The sequence below is a fragment of the Phascolarctos cinereus genome, unplaced genomic scaffold, assembly GCF_003287225.1.
Source record: "Phascolarctos cinereus isolate Bilbo 61053 unplaced genomic scaffold, phaCin_HiC Scaffold_4;HRSCAF=312, whole genome shotgun sequence".
Taxonomy (NCBI): Eukaryota; Metazoa; Chordata; class Mammalia; order Diprotodontia; family Phascolarctidae; genus Phascolarctos; species Phascolarctos cinereus.
Genome location: NW_027555847.1, coordinates 728,392,757 through 728,408,387, shown reverse-complemented (window position 1 = coordinate 728,408,387; position 15,631 = coordinate 728,392,757). Strand labels below are relative to the sequence as shown.

The following is a 15,631-nucleotide window of genomic DNA, read 5'->3' as shown; positions in this document are numbered from 1 at the left end:
CCCTAAAATCTGTGAATTTTGGCAAACATTCAAATAATAATTAACACAATATTGCAGAAAATGTTTATAAAAACAGGGAAAGATGCGATCCTACCAAATTTCTTCTTTGACACAAACATGGTCTTGATATATAAACTAGAAAAGTCAATACATAAAAAAGAAAGCTATAGGTCAATATCCCTAATCTTAGGTAAAATATCAGCAAAGACTATACAGCAACACCTAAAAAGATTATATATGATGACTAGTTTGGATTTGTAACAGAGATGTAAGGCTGATTCAGACTAGGAAAACAACAAACATCACAGACTATATTAATAACGAGAACAACCCAAAAAAGCATGATTGTGTTAACAGATGCAGAAAAAGCTTTTGATCAAATGCAACATTTCTCCTAAAATACTAAAAAAATTTGAATAAATGGACCCTTCTAATTTAATATGGCGAGCAGTATCTACTTAAAACACAAGCTAGCGTAATATGTGATGGGGATATGCTAGAGGTATTTCCAATAAGATCAGGGCAAAGCAAGGATGTCCATTATTACCACAATTATTTGATGTAATGCTAGAAATGCTAGTGATAGCAATTAGGAACAAAAGAGAAGAAAAGGAAATTGAGGAAATAAGCATAGGCAAAGAAGAAACCAAAGTATTGTATTGCTTTTGGCACACACCGCAATGATTTATTTACAAAACCCCAGAGTCAACTGAAAAATTAACTGAAATAACTTACAAATTTGAAGGCTATAACAAAAAGTTCAGATAAATAACCAGCATTCCTGCATGCTACCAATAAAGCCCAGCATATGCCTATTAAGACATACACAGGAACTATATACAAATACAAACACTAGTTAGGGTTTGTAAATAAGCATCATTTATGGAATAAAGAACTAAGTGATTGGAAAAACATTAGTTGCTCAGGTGTACAACAAACCAATATCATAAAAATGACAATATTACCAAAATTAATTTACCTATTCAGTGCTCTGCCAACAAAACCACTGACAGACTGCTTCACAGAGATGGACAGAAATTAACATAACGGTCACTTAACCCTGACTGCCTCGCCAAAAAGAACAAAAATTAACATGATTTATCTGTAGGCACAAAGGGCCAGAAAGCTACGGGGAATAATGACGAGAAAGCGGAAGGCACTGATGTAGCAATACCTGATCTCAAAGTATACTACAAATTAATGATCTTCAGAATGACTTGGTGCTAGTTAAAAAACAGACCTATCAGTGGAACAGATCAGATCCACAACATACAGAAGCAAATAAATCTTGTAGGCTCATCCAGTGTTCAGGGAACCCAAAGACACTAATTACTGGGATAAGGACTATTTGACAAAAAGTCCTGGGAAAACCAGACGGCAGTCTGGAGGGAATTAGATTTAGACAAACATTCCATACTTTATACCAAGATAAACTTGAAATGGATATATTACTTAAGTTTAAAAGACCACAGCACAGACAAACTGGAGGAGGAAAGAAGTTATCTTTCAGATCCATGGACTGGGGGAATTCTGATGAAACAAGGACAGAGGAGCATAGAAGGCAAAATGGACAATTCTGATTATATAAAATTAAAAAGGTTTTGTAACAAAACAAATGCAGTTAAAATTAGAAGGGAGACGATTCACTGGGAAATCTACGTAGCGACTCTCTCACTTTGCAGACATATAGGGAACTGATTCAGGTTTGTGAGAGTGAGAGCCATTCTCTACTTGGTAAATGGCAAAAGCCTATCAAGAGGCAATTTTCAAAGGAAGAAATCCAAACCATCAACAGCCACATGAAAATTAAAGAAATGCAAATTAAACTAATTCTCAGGATCTCTCTCATACCCATCAGATTAGCAAAAGTGACCAAAACAAGGAAACTGACAAGTGTTAGACGATCTCTACAGGAAAGAAGATGCTGTTGGTGGCACTGTGAATCAGACCAGCTCTTCTGAGAAGTGACTGGGAGCGATGCCCCAAAGTCACGAAACATGCACGTCCTTGGACAGAAGAAAAGGACCCACGTGTGTAATGATCGTAGCAATAGCAACGATGATGATTCTAAACACTTACACCATGCTTTAAGGTTTAAAAAGCACTCTGATCTCATCTGATACTCACAACAACGCTGGGAGGAAGGTGCTATTGTCTATCCTCATTTCACATTTGAGGAAGTTGAGGCCCACAGAAGTAAAATAACTTGCCCAAGATTAGAGAGACAGTAGATATCTGAGGCCAGATCTGAACTCGGTGGTTAGAATGCTGGGCTGAAGGCAGGAAGACTTGTCTTCCTGAGTTCAGATCTGGCCTTAGATACTTACTACCTGTGTGACCCTGGGCAAATCACTTCACCCTGTTTGCCTCAGTTTCCTCATCTGTAAAATGAACTGGAGAAGGCAATGGCAGACCACTCCAGTATCTCTGCCAAGAAAACCCTAAATGGGGTCCCAGTCAGACAAGACCGAAATGACTCAAGAACAACAGGTGCTTTATGGAAATGCAGAATGAAATGAGGTGGAGCAGGAAGCCGAAGACCTGGGTCTGAGACCCCTCTTTCATTCAGTAGATGATAAGACGCCTTGAAGGAGCTCCCGACAGGCAGCCTCAGCGCCTCCTGACGGCCTGGAGAGCTCCCCGCTGAACATTCCTGTGCACAATGACTCATCTGCCCAGTCCACCACTTACCTGCACACATACATCTTGGGCCTTCTCCTTCAGGAATCCAAGGTTCTCCCCCCTGCTCCAACTGGCAGATTACTTCTGGTTTTGAAACTGCAAGTCCTGCTCATTGGAAATGGGGAAGGGTGAGGACAGAGAATCAGCTGAGGATTCAGCCCTAAAGCCTGGCCCTCTGGGCAGGTCACAGGTTACCTGCAGGAAGGGCTACAGGCATCGTCTTGTATCGTGCTGCTGAGTGGGTTGGGGACAACGGGCACAAAACAGGCTCTAATGAAGGAAAAGAAGTCATTTGTCTGACCCGCTCCTTGCTAAGAGGAGAAGAATCATCCGTGTATGTCAGGCATACACGCGATTGAGGGGAGGATTACATTACGAGGAACAGGGAGTGCAGGAACTTAAACCTTATGGGCCACAGTCAAGGAACCAGTCTCCAGGTGTATAAAGCAAAATCTTTCACCTATGAGCTAACAGCACACGCATCCTATCTTTTTTTTTTTTTAGGCAATTGGGGTTAAGTGACTTGCCCAGGGTCACACAGCTAGTAAGTGTGTCAAGTATTTGGTCTGAGGCCGGATTTGAACTCAGGTCCTCCTGACTTCAGGGCCGGTGCTCTATCCACTGTGCCGCCTAGCTGCCCCCGTGTCCTGTCTCTTCGTCACGAAAGGATCAGGAACCTCTGTGCACGTCAACTAACAAGTGTTCATTCCTCTGCTACCCCCAAACAACTCCCCCCTCCAGTGGGCAGCCAGGGTCCTCACCCAAGCAGACCAAGTTCCTGTAGTTTTCCAGCATCACCTCCCTGTACAGCTCCTTCTGGGAAAGGTCCAACCGCGCCCACTCCTCGGGGGTAAAGTCCACAGCCACGTCCCCAAAGGTCACTGATGCCTAAAACAAAGAAATGTGCTTTTACCTGATACAAACCTGGAAGAGACGTGCCTTTTCACAGGAACCATACAGATTAGCTCTGACTATTCAGGCTTTCGTAAATAAAGTATTAAACAGAAGCCCTATTCCAGGCACCGTGCTAAGCACTAGGGACCCTGCCTTCAAGAAGCTTATATTCTAACAGGGGAAGACAACACAGAAAGTGGGGGTGGTCTGCAGAGACAGGAGTACCCACTTGGGGAAAAGGCAGATGTCACAGAGAAAGAGAAGGTCAGAGAGCTGTCAGGAGCAGAGCGAAGGCCCTCCTGAAATAGCGGTCCAGGGGAGGCAACGGTCAATTAGAAGAGCAAAGCCTCTGGGGGAAGATTTCTCCAGGGAGAAAAGTTGGTTGTCAAGGAGACAGAGAAGGCTGGAGAATCAAGTCTGTAATGAAGAATCTTCTAGTACCTCCTCTGTGACACAGTCAGTAAGAGACTCTGAATTATCAAACAGAAAAACAATAATAATTCATATTAATCAGAATTTGGGGCTTTCAGAGTACTCCACTCAAAGCAACCTTATGAGGCAGGTATACAACATACGTTATGCCCATTTTAGAGATTATAAAGCTAAGGAAAGGCTAAGTAGGAAGCTGATGGATCTTGTAGTTCTGACAGCCAGTTCATTCCCCTGCTCTTTCTATTATAGCCTGTTGTCTCTTGCTTCAGAGCCCAAGTTCAGACGATAGATGAGTTCTCACCAGGGGACACAATTATGTAATGCCTTTGACTTGCTACTTTTTTCCTGCTAGTTTGAGTTCTGTTTTGTTTAAATAAAAAAGCAGAAAGCCGCTCACTCTTTCTCCACTCCTCCAGAGAGCATTTGGAATGGCGAGCTCCATAATTTGGTGATTCTTACAATGAATCTCTGCACATTAGGAATGTTCTGGCTCTTCAGCAACGTGTACTCCACACTTCCTGACTCCCCTGGGCAGCGAGTGCCGCATCTTCTTGCTGGTTCCATAATCAACACTGGGCATCAGGATCCAGACCTGTCTTTGCACCCTGTTATCAGCAGCTCCTGGTTTATGCCGACTTCACTTGGGTCTTGAAGTATCATGCTGATGGGGGTGGGATGAAGTTTGAGGTTCTCTTCTTCATGCTTTTAGGCTTCATGAGGGGTCTGAGGGCAGGCATGGTGCTGGCAAAGAGATGGCAGCCCCTCGTAGACAGCATCGAAGGAGACTGCTTCTTATTATTAGATCAGTCATCTACTAGGCATTCGCCGCATACATCAAGCAATTTTGGTGTTGGCCTCATGAGGACAAACTTAGTACGGGTGAAGCAGAAAAGACAGGGGGATAGCTCGACTGAGTGCTGTGCTGGAACAATGATGACAAATCATGGTCTCCTGGCTTCTGGTGACACGCTTGTTGTCCAGTTATTTTCAGTCCTATCCGACTCCTCATGACCCATCGGCGTTTTCCTGGCAGAGATAATGGAGTGGTTTACCATGTCCTTCTCCAGCTCATTTTACAGATGAAGAACTGAGGCCAACAGGATTAAGGGACTTGGCCAGGGCCCCACAGCTGGTGAGTGTCTGGGCCCAGCCCCCTGTGCACTACAGCACCACCCAGCTTGTTTTGCTTTGAGCCTTTTGTCTAGCCATTGGACTCCAGCGACTGGAGGAGAGAGTGAGGCGGATGACTTTGGGCAGCTCTGCCTCACTTAAATCCAATTCCCATGCAAGTCAAGGTATAACCCTCGTGAAGTCACTGGTCCTCTTGGAGAACAAAGAATGATCAACTACAATCCTTTGGGGCCTACCAGCATCACTTGGCGGGAAATGACAGAAATAGGAGCACACTCAAGCTCACGCACACACCCACGGGCACTGTGCAGGGTGAAGGAGACACAAAGATTGAAGCAACACTTCTCTCTTGTTCTCTATATAGAAAAGTTTGCTTCTGCTAACGATTAAGTGTGTAACAAAAAACAGTATTAAAAAGCAGATGCAAATCTCATGGACACAGGGGCCTCCCTGAAGGGGATGGCAGCTCAGCTGACGGAGGGAGAGACAAGAAGGAGCAGGACGAATGCTGATGGTGGCCCAGCCTCTCACAGGCCTCAGAGTCAGTCAGACATCTGCGCATCGTGGGTCAATCGGCAAAGTAAGAATGAGTGGAATCTGAGCACCACATTTTAACGGCTAACTGCAAGAAAATGGCGCAGAAAACCTGAAAACAGAGGGCACCGCCAGGCTGCTGGCTGTCATTATTTCTTATGACATTTAGGCCTTTTCATTCGCCTCATTCTTCTAAGAGACTTCAAGTTCTTAAGTTGCTTCTACACGCTCGTCTTCCAGATCGCCGAGTTTTGCTTGTGGGGCTCTACTTTTCATGTTACTGGCATTCGCTTCTGAATGGTCCCATTCCCAGTCCGTTATCCTCTTTTATTTCTCACAGTAGTAATGATGATAGTTAGCATTTACATAGCGCTTACTGTGTTCCAGGAGCTTGTGCTAAGCACTTTACAAACATTACCTCGTTTGATCCTCACAGTGACCCAGGAGGGCAGGTGCTATTATGATCCCCATTTTACAGATGAGGAAGCTGAGGCAAGCAGATGAAGCAACTTCTGCGGGTCCCACAGCTAGCATATGTCTGAGGCTGGATTTTAACTTGGGTCTTGCTGACTCCAGGCCCAGAACTCTGTTCACTATGCCACCTGGCTGCCTTTCTTTTGAGAGTGGATTCAATAGTCTGACAACTATTTCTGCTGTGGAAGCCACCAATTCTGCCTTTATAATTCTTTTTTTTCCTCTTTTTTAAACCATTTAGAAACCGCAGCTTCTAACGTTCCAAGATTTCTTGGAATCCACAGGTCTTCTCTCATGAGGTGCTGATTCATTTTCTTATGTCTTGAAACACTTACTCATAGAGGTCAGGACTAGTTTACATCATCTAGAGGCCAGTCTCTCCTGTTACTACCTTCTTCTTCTTTTTTTCTTTTTTGGTGAGGCAACCGGAGTTAAGTGACTTGTCCAGAGTCACATAACTAGTTAGTATTGTGTCTGAGGCCGGATTTGAACTCAGGTCCTCCTGACTTCAGGGCCAGAGCTCTATCCACTGCACCGCCTCACTGCCCCTACCTTCTCAAAAGCATCTGCTCATGCTCAGGGTCTTTAATTGAGTTTCCTTCATCCTGAGGTCGCTGGTGATTTCAGCCTTTTTTTATACTCCCCTAATGTTCACTTTCTGATGTCCTCCCCTCTGATGGCAGATTCCCTGGGGAAGAACCCGATCAACGGAACAGACTAGAAACACAACATCAAGAACCAGCCCAGGTGCTAGAGCCAGTCTGGGTCACTGGTACGCTGGAAACCTGGTCTCCAGGTCAGCTCTTCTCCTCTGGGCTAAGCTATCTCATCAGAAGTCATAGTATAAACAATCAAAGGAGCAGGGAGAGAGATATCCATCACAATATGAACAGAAGACCTAAGACAGGACAGAAAGGATCACGGAAGATTACTGAAATGTTTGATTACAAAAAAATGGGAGGTCTGTGAAAGGAAACCTAATAATAAACTAGTGTTTTGGAGCGCTCTTTCACATGGTTGGTCACAGATTTCAAGTCTCATTTTGAGAAGTTTTTGTTCACCCGACACACGCGTCCATCATGCTTGGCTCCGAAACAGAGATGAAGAAGAAGTGTCCCCCTGGCCCCACTCCCTCCCTCCCTCCATGAGGAACGTGGAAGATGACTCGCACTGTAAGGCGTGCCAGGTTTTGCTGAACTACCTTTTTCCTCTTTAAAAAAAAAAATCTCTGTTATGAGGGGATAACTCACTGAGTATGAGATGGCAGGAGGACATGTCAAGAATAAAGATGATGTAAAAACAAAGGATCCCAATAAAAATAAGAGTTTAAAATGATGATTGACGTTGCACTTGATGGTGTGCAAAGCTTACCACATGCAGTCTTTCATTTGATCCTCACAACTCCGTAAGGTAGTTGCCATTATTATCCCCATTTTATAGATGAGAAGACTGAGGCTCAAGGAGATTAAGGTGATTTTCTGGGGTCATACTGCTAGTGTCTGAGTCAATATTAGAACTTAGGCCTTCATGAATCCAAGTCCAGAACTCTATCCAGTACCACAGCTGCCTCAATTAAAGTTATTTAGGTTTATAAAAGGTTTAGGTAGGAGAAGTGATTAAGATTAGATTAGATGGTATTAAAAGCAGGGACTTTAAGAAAAATAACATACCCAGCAAAACTGAGTATAATCCTTCAGGGGAAAAAATGGTCATTCAGTGAAACAGAGGACTTTCAAGCATTCTTGATGAAAAGACCAGAGCTGAATAGAAAATCTGACTTTCAAATACAATACTCAAGTGGAACATGAAGAGGTAAACAAGAAAGAGAAATCATAAGAGACTTATTAAGGCTGAACTGTTTACCTTCCTGCATGGAAAGATGGTATTTATAACTCATGAGACCCTTGTCAGTATTAGGGTAGTGGGAGGGAAAAAAATTATATGTATGTATAGATAGATAGATAGACAGATAGATAGAGATAGATAGATAGATAGATAGATAGATAGATAGATAGATAGATAGATAGATAGATAGATAGATAGAGGGCACAGGGTGAGTTGAAGATGAAGCGGTGATATCTGGGGAATAAAATTAAAGGGTGAGAGAGGATTATACTAGGAGAAGGAGAAAGGGAGAGGTAGAATGGGGTACATTATGTAGCACAAAACAGACAAGAAAAGGTTCTTACAATGGAGGGGAAACAGGGGAAGGTAAGAGGAAATGAGGGAATCTTGTTCTCATAGGATTTGGCTTAAGGAGGGAATAACATACACACTCAATTGGGTATGGAAATCTGTCTTACCCTGAAGGAAAATAGGGGAGGAAGGGGACAAGAGAGGAGGGGGATGACAGAGAGAAGGGCAGATTGGAAAGGGGTAATCAGAAGGAAGTACTTCTGAGGAGGGACAGGGTCAAAAGAAAGAATAGAATAAATGGGGGGGCAGGACAGGATTAAGGGAAACAGAGTTAGTTTTTCACAACATGTCTACTATGGAAGTGTTTTGCATAACTGCACATGTATGGCCTGTATTGAGTTGCTTGTCTTTTCAATGAGGGTGGGTGGGGTGGGAGGAAGGGAGAAAGTTTGGAACCCAAAGTTTTAAAAACACATGTTTAAAAAAAAATTTTCCAAATGCAACTGGGAAATAAGAAGCACAGGAAATGAGGTACAGAAATCTATCCTGCCCTACAGGAAAACAGAAGGGGAAGGGGATAAGAGAAGGAGGAGGAGAGATAGAAGGGAGGGCAGACTAGGGGAAGGGGTATTCAGAATGCACGCCATCTTGGGGTGGGGGGAGGGGCAAGATGGGATGAAAATTTGGAATTCAAAATCTTTTGGAAGTAATGTTGAAAACTAAAAATAAATAAATTTATATATAAAAAAAGAAAAAAAGAAAAAAAAAGAAAAATAACAAATAGGTTAGTAGACTAGTACCTTGCCATGATAAAAAGGAAATATTAACATACCAAGAATTAATGGATTTAAAACCTATTTTGAAAATTACAGTCTTGACTATTAATGGGCTGAATTCATCAACAAAAAGGAAATTGTTTTTACAATGCACTAAAAAACAAAAATCTAAATTTTCTTCTTACATGAAAACATCTAATGAGAAGGGATGTATGTAGGCTGAATGTAGAGGGCTGGAATAAAATAAAATTTGTGTCAGCTAAATAGAAAAAAAGAGAAAGTGCAATTATTAATTCTAGAAAACAGATATCATTAAGAGAGAAGGAGGGAAGTTACCTCATAATCATAGGCATCATATACAACAACAGATAAAAAAGAGGAATTCATCATTATAGATGAATTAAATGTATGTTAGCAAACAGGATTTGAGAGACCAATGATGACTTCTAAATGGATATCCCAACAATTCTAAGTGCCTTTTAGATTCCCAGGCAAATTATACAAATAACCTCTACATATTTGGACACAAACTTATAAACCATGTGGAAAGGCAGAAATCTTAAACATATGCTGTACAGACCATAGCTCAATAAAGGAAAAATTAAGGAAACATACTGCCCTAAATGAAGGCTAAATAATGAAAGAGTGAAAGGACTATATGATAAAGATAGATTAAAAATCATTTAAAAGAGAACAACAAGAAGAAAACATGGGAAATGCCAGGAGAATATTTGAGGAAAAAGCAAACATCTACTCACCTTTTGGGTCTCGGCTGCCAGAAGCCCGGGGGCCATTATCTCCTCTGCAAAGGAGACAAAGCTACCTCCTCCTGGTGAAGAAGGGCAGACCCTTCAGAAGGCAGAACTGGGGAAGAAAAGGGACCATGAGGGGAACAGTGACCCTGTCCTGCTGTTCCCAACCTTCCTCGCTGTGCTAATAACCAAAAAAGAAATTATGAGGCTTTCCCAGAATCCAGCTCGATTCATTACACAAGTGTTATGGACAAGGCACTGTGCCAGCTGAAGGGGAGTAAAAAATGAAGCTGCCTCTCCTCCCCCTCCCCCCTCTCCTCTTCGTCCCCTTCTCTCTCCCCCCCCTCTTTTCCTCCTTTTCCCCCTCTCTCTTTTCCTCCTTCTCCCTCTCTTTTCCCTTCTCTTCCTTTCTCTCTCTCCCCCCTCTCTTTTTTCCTCCCCCTCTCTCTCCTTCCCCTCTCTTTTCTCCTTTCCCCTCTCTCTCTTTCTCCCTCCCTCTGTCTCTCTCTTTCTCTGTAAACAGAATCTGTCTCTCTCTCTACCACTGCCAAAAGTATGGCCTTTTATAGTGTATCAAAAGTGGAGCCAACCAGAGACATTCTTTTCTGAATCTGACTGTCATTCACGAGGAGGGCCTGTTGGTTGGGGTGGCAATGATAAGGACTGGGAAGGAAGTGATCCCTCCAGCCTAGAATTTTCAATAGAAAAGAGGAGAGGAAATCTGGGCATAGTCTAACACACACCACAGATATTATGAAAGCAAATTTCAGAGAGTCCAGGGGAAGGAGAGGTAAGGTTCCCCAGGGGGCAAAATGCTTCAGAAATGTTAGTCCAGAAGGAATGGGAGGTGCTGAAGAATGAAATTCTGAAGACACAATAGGAAATTGTTCTGACAAAATGGAAAAATGGAGGAGTTCCGCTGCAGGGAGCCAAGATGGCGGAGTAAAAAGGTAATCGCTCTCACTCTCCCCTATCAACCTCTGAAAACCCAGAAAATATCACTCCAGAAAAAAAAAAAACAACCCTGGAACAGCTGAACTAGAAGAAAGACAGGGAGCAGCAGTGCAGCACCCCAGCAAAAATAAGGGAAGCAGCACTACAAAGGGCCCCAGCCAGATAAGTACCCTGCAGCATTCATCTGAAAGGAGCTGAAGAAAGCAACCTAGAGACTTCCTAAAGTCCCAGCCTTGCTGACTCCAATCCAATACCAGGTAAGCTGTCAGAAACTCCAACTGTCAACCAGGAAGAGATCCTGAAGCCCAGGTGGTAGAACAGGCAAACACCAACACGTGGACCTATGGGTGCTTCAATGAGGGTGGGGGAACCAGTGGAGGCTAGCTTAGAAAACCACCAGATGCCTCTGTACTCTATCACAAAGGAATCTCCCAATGCATTAGCAGAAAGGAGGGAGGCAGCATCATAAGGGGCCCCAGGCAGATAAACACCCTGCAACACCCATCTAAAAGGAGCTGAAGAAAGCTAAAGGGAAGGAAAAGCAGGCAACCTAGAATTGCCTGAAAGTTCCAGCCTTGCTGACTCCAGCCCAACACTAGGTAGGCCGCCAGAGCCCTACAGCCTCCAATTGCCAACATAAGAGGCCCCAGCACACAAAGCCAGTGACCAAAACCTAGGCTCCCAACACAGGAAGCTTGGGTCACTGCCCTCTGTTCCCCAGCAGGAGAGCTCAATCTCTTTAAAGGCCAGGGAATAAAGAAATACCATGAGTAAAAAGAAATGTACCATAGCTTCATATTATGAGAAGAGTGAAGATCAAGACAAATTCTGAAGAGGACAACATTGTCAACAAACCCACATCTGCAATATCAAAAGGAAATATGAACCGATCTGAAGCCCAAAAAGCCTTCTTAGAAGAGCTCAAGAAGGATTTTAAAACTCTAATGAGAGAGGTAGAAGAGTCCTTAAAAAAACACAATTGGCAAACTGGAAAAAAAGTACACTGAAGAAAACAAATCCCTTAAAAATACAACTGGCCAATTGGAGAAGGAAGTACAAAAACTAATAGAAGAAAACAATCTGTTAAAAACTAGAATTGGATAAATGGAAACTAATGACTCTATGAGAGAGCAAGAATCAGTCAAACAGAAACAAAACAATGAAAAAATAGATGAAAATGTAAAATGCCTCATCAGTAAAACAACCAAACTGGAAAATGGATTGAGGAGAGACAATTTAAAAATTATTGGACTACCTGAAAATCATGATGAAAAAAAGAGCCTGGACAGTATCTTTCAGGAAATCATAAAGGAAAACTGCCCTGAAGTCCTAGAACCAGAAGGTAAAATAACCATAGAAAGAATACACTGCTCACCACCTAAAAGAAATTCCAAATTGAAAATGCCAAGGAATCTAATAGCAAAATTCCAAAATTGCCACATCAAAGAGAAGGTGCTGCAAGCAGCCAGAAAGAAACAATTTAAATATCATGGAACCACAGTCAGGATTACACAGGACCTTGCAGCTTCTACATTAAAAGACTGCAGAGCGTGGAACATGATATTCCATAAGGCAAAGGAGCTTGGACTGCAGCCAAGGATCGACTACCCAGCAAAAATGAGCATGATTTTTCAAGGGAGGAGATGGATATTCAACGAAATAGGGGACTTCCTGATAAAAAGACCAGAGCTCAACAAAAAATCTGATCATCAGGTACAAGACTCAAGAAAGACATAAAAAGGTAAATGGGACAGAAAGATACAAAATGTTGTTAATAAGGGCAAACTTTTACATCCCTACAAGGGAAGATGACACTTGCAACTCTTGAGAACTGTATTGTTATTATACCATGTTAAACGGTATACATAAGGAAGGTGGGTATTAGTTGACTTTGATGTAATGATAAAAAAAAATCTAATCAAGTGGGTTAACTGGATCCAAATAAGTGGATTAATCTGATCTTAGAAAATGTACTGAGAAAGAGGAGGCAGACAAGGGTAAATTACATTACAGGAAAGACACAAAAATCTATTACAGCAGAGGAAAGAAGGGAGGGGGTGAGCATTGTTTGAACCTTATTCTCATCAGATTTGGCTCAAGAAGGGAAAAACATAAACAGGTATAGAAATCTAACTTGCCCTATAGGCAGTAGGAGGGAAAAGGGGAAAGAAAAGGGAGGGGGGATAGAAGGGAGGGAAGAAGCAGTAAGGGTAAAGGGGAAGAAGAGGGAAAGGGCTAATAGAAGGGATGAGGGACTGAAGGAGGTGGTGGTCAAAAGCAAAATACTAGTGGGGGGGGAAGGAGAAAGGAGAAAAAGCATAAACGGGAAAAAAGGATGGAGAAAAAGACACAGATAGTAATTGTAACTGTGAATGTGAATGGGATGAACCCTCCCATAAAACGGAAGCAGATAGCAGAATGGAATAAAAACCATAATCCTACAATATGTTATTTACAGGAAACACATTTGAAAAAGAGTGCCACATAGAGGGTAAAGGTCAAAGGCTGGAGCAGAATATATTATGCTTCAGCTGAAGTAAAAAAAGCAGAGGTAGCAATCCTGATCTCAGACAAAGCAAAAGCAAAAATAGATCAAATCAAAAGAGATAAGGAAGGAAACTACATCCTGCTAAAAGGCACCATAAACAATGAAGTAATATCATTACTAAACATATATGCACCAAATGGTATAGCATCCAGATTCTTAGAGGAGAAGTTCAGGGAGTTGCAGGAAGAAATAGACAGCAAAACTATACTAGTGGGGGGACCTCAACCTCCTCTTCCCTGAACTAGATAAATCTAACCACATAAACAAGAAAGAAGTTAAGGAGGTGAATAGAATATTAGAAAAGTTAGGTATGATAGACCTCTGGAGAAAACTGAATGGGGATAGAAAGGAATATACTTTTTTCTCGGTGGTACATGGCACATACACAAAAATTGCCCATGTACTGGGGCATAAAAACCTCAGAATCCAATGCAGAAAGGCAGAAATATTAAATGCATCCTTTTCAGATCATGATGCAATAAAAATTATATGTAATAAAGGGCCATGGAAAGATGGACTAAAAAATAATTGGAAACTACATAATCTAATCCTAAAAAATGATTGGGTCAAACAACAAATCATAGAAACAATAATTTCATTTAAGAGAAAGACAATAATGAAACAACATACCAAAACTTATAGAATGCAGCAAAAGCAGTTCTTAAGGGAAGTTTTACATCTCTAAATGCTCAAAGAGTCAGTGTGAGCGCGGTGCCCCAGGAATCTGGGTGGGGCTTATGCAGTTGAATGAAAAAAGCCTATCTATGCAGTTGGATCCAGAAGGATCTTAACAGGCAAATCCACTCCCCCCCTTTTTGTGTACCCTACATGCTAAGAATAGCTTTACATGTTTAAATAGAGATTTATGACATCTTAAAACGTATAAACCATTTTTAGCTCACATCCCACAGGAACATTCAGCAGCCTGGCTTTGGCTGTCAGGCCACGCTTTGCTGAACTCTGGGCTACCTCACCGCAGTGACTTTAACAAGATGAAATTCAACAGGGATCCAGGTAAAGTCTTGCACTTGGGAACAAGCACAAGATGGGGGGGGGCACGTATAGGCATCTGCTATTCTGAAAAAGATCTGAAGGTTCCAGTAGCCTGCAAGCTCCAGGTTATCTGGGTCCCTAGCCTGTGGCCCCTTCTCTCTGAGGACTTCCTGAAGAACCCTGGCTCAGCCACGGATCCAGGCCCCTTCTTCAGAGCAATCCCCAGACATCCACCGACTGACTGACCAGCTCCTGCCTCAAAGAATCTCTCTTCAGCCACGAAGGAGACTGAGGAGGAGCGGTCAGGGAGGTAAAAGGGAAACCAGGAGACAGGGGCGTCCCCCAAACCCTAGAGGTTGGAACTGAGGAGGATGCAGGCGGAGGGAGCAGGCACAATGTCCCGGCTGCGGCGGGGTCAGGGAGCAGAGGCCACGGGTCACTCTGCGGAGGGAAGAAGGGGGGTCACCGCGGCAGACGCCTTTTGGAGGAGCTCAGCCACAGACAGTAGAAAGAGGACAACAGTCGGGGGGCAGAGGGTGGGGGTGGGGAGACGGGGGCATGTCTGTAAGCAATGGGGAAGGAGCCAGCACGGGGTGGAGGGGGAGAGAGACCGTCAATAAGCGAGACTGGGGGATGACAGGGGGCAAGAGGAGGGGATGGGATGGTGTCAGCTGAGCGGGGGAGGGCCCCCTCATGATGGGACATGGGGGAGGAGGAGGAGGAGAGAGGGTCGGAAGCGGGGGATGGAAGCAGAGGAGGACCAGGGCGGGAGGGCCAGCTTTGCTGAACCAGCCTTATTCCTGTATGGTGACATACCTTCCCGTTTCCCCCCTCGGAGCCTTTGCCCAGGCCGTCCCCCAGGCCAGGCATCCTGGCCCAGCTCACCTACTCTGGTTCGCCTCCTACAGAAAGGCTTCCAGACCTCCAGGTCCGGAACTCGGCGCCTTACATTCCCCCGGAGCCCAAGTACCGATGCGTTTGTGTTTATAGCCCTTGGAGGGCTGATGCCAGGCCACCGCACGCATGCCCAGTGCCACCCTCAGGCCGGACAGCTGATTGGCTGTCACACCCCGCCCCTCTCGAGCCGACAAATGGGCGTGCCCGCACGGGGTGGGGGCGGGACTTCAAGGGGACAGGGAAGACCGGCTGGCGCTCCGCCTACTCCCTCCACTGGGCCACTCCGACAGCAGCTCTGCCGGCCGGTTCCCTAGCTCCTGCTCACCACGGATCCGGGACGCGCAGCCCAGGCAGGTGGCGACGAGAAGGAGAGGAGCCCAGGGAAGGCACTCGGAGCTGCCGCGGCAGCTTCAGCAAAGGAAGTGACG

The 15,631-nt window shown here is 43.9% G+C and overlaps 1 protein-coding gene and 1 long non-coding RNA gene across 6 annotated transcripts in view; one reads left to right on the top strand and one right to left on the bottom strand.

Moving 5' to 3' along the window:
- LOC110201801 (uncharacterized) overlaps positions 1 to 7,482 on the top strand; it is a 24,758-nt gene extending 17,276 nt beyond the window's left edge. For all 5 annotated transcript variants that reach the window (XR_002322571.2, XR_013485635.1, XR_013485634.1 and 2 more), the window contains one exon: positions 6,831 to 7,482. This is a non-coding gene — a long non-coding RNA (uncharacterized LOC110201801). The remainder of the gene's footprint in view (positions 1 to 6,830) is intronic.
- LOC110201736 (uncharacterized) overlaps positions 1 to 15,631 on the bottom strand; it is a 20,350-nt gene extending 4,719 nt beyond the window's left edge. Inside the window, exons 1-4 of the mRNA XM_020977580.2 lie at positions 15,192 to 15,631; positions 9,818 to 9,923; positions 3,444 to 3,570; positions 2,692 to 2,787 (exon numbers count right to left, since the gene is read on the bottom strand). Of these exons, the coding sequence (XP_020833239.1) occupies positions 2,692 to 2,787; positions 3,444 to 3,570; positions 9,818 to 9,853 (259 nt within the window). The 5' untranslated portion in view covers positions 9,854 to 9,923; positions 15,192 to 15,631. The remainder of the gene's footprint in view (positions 1 to 2,691; positions 2,788 to 3,443; positions 3,571 to 9,817; positions 9,924 to 15,191) is intronic.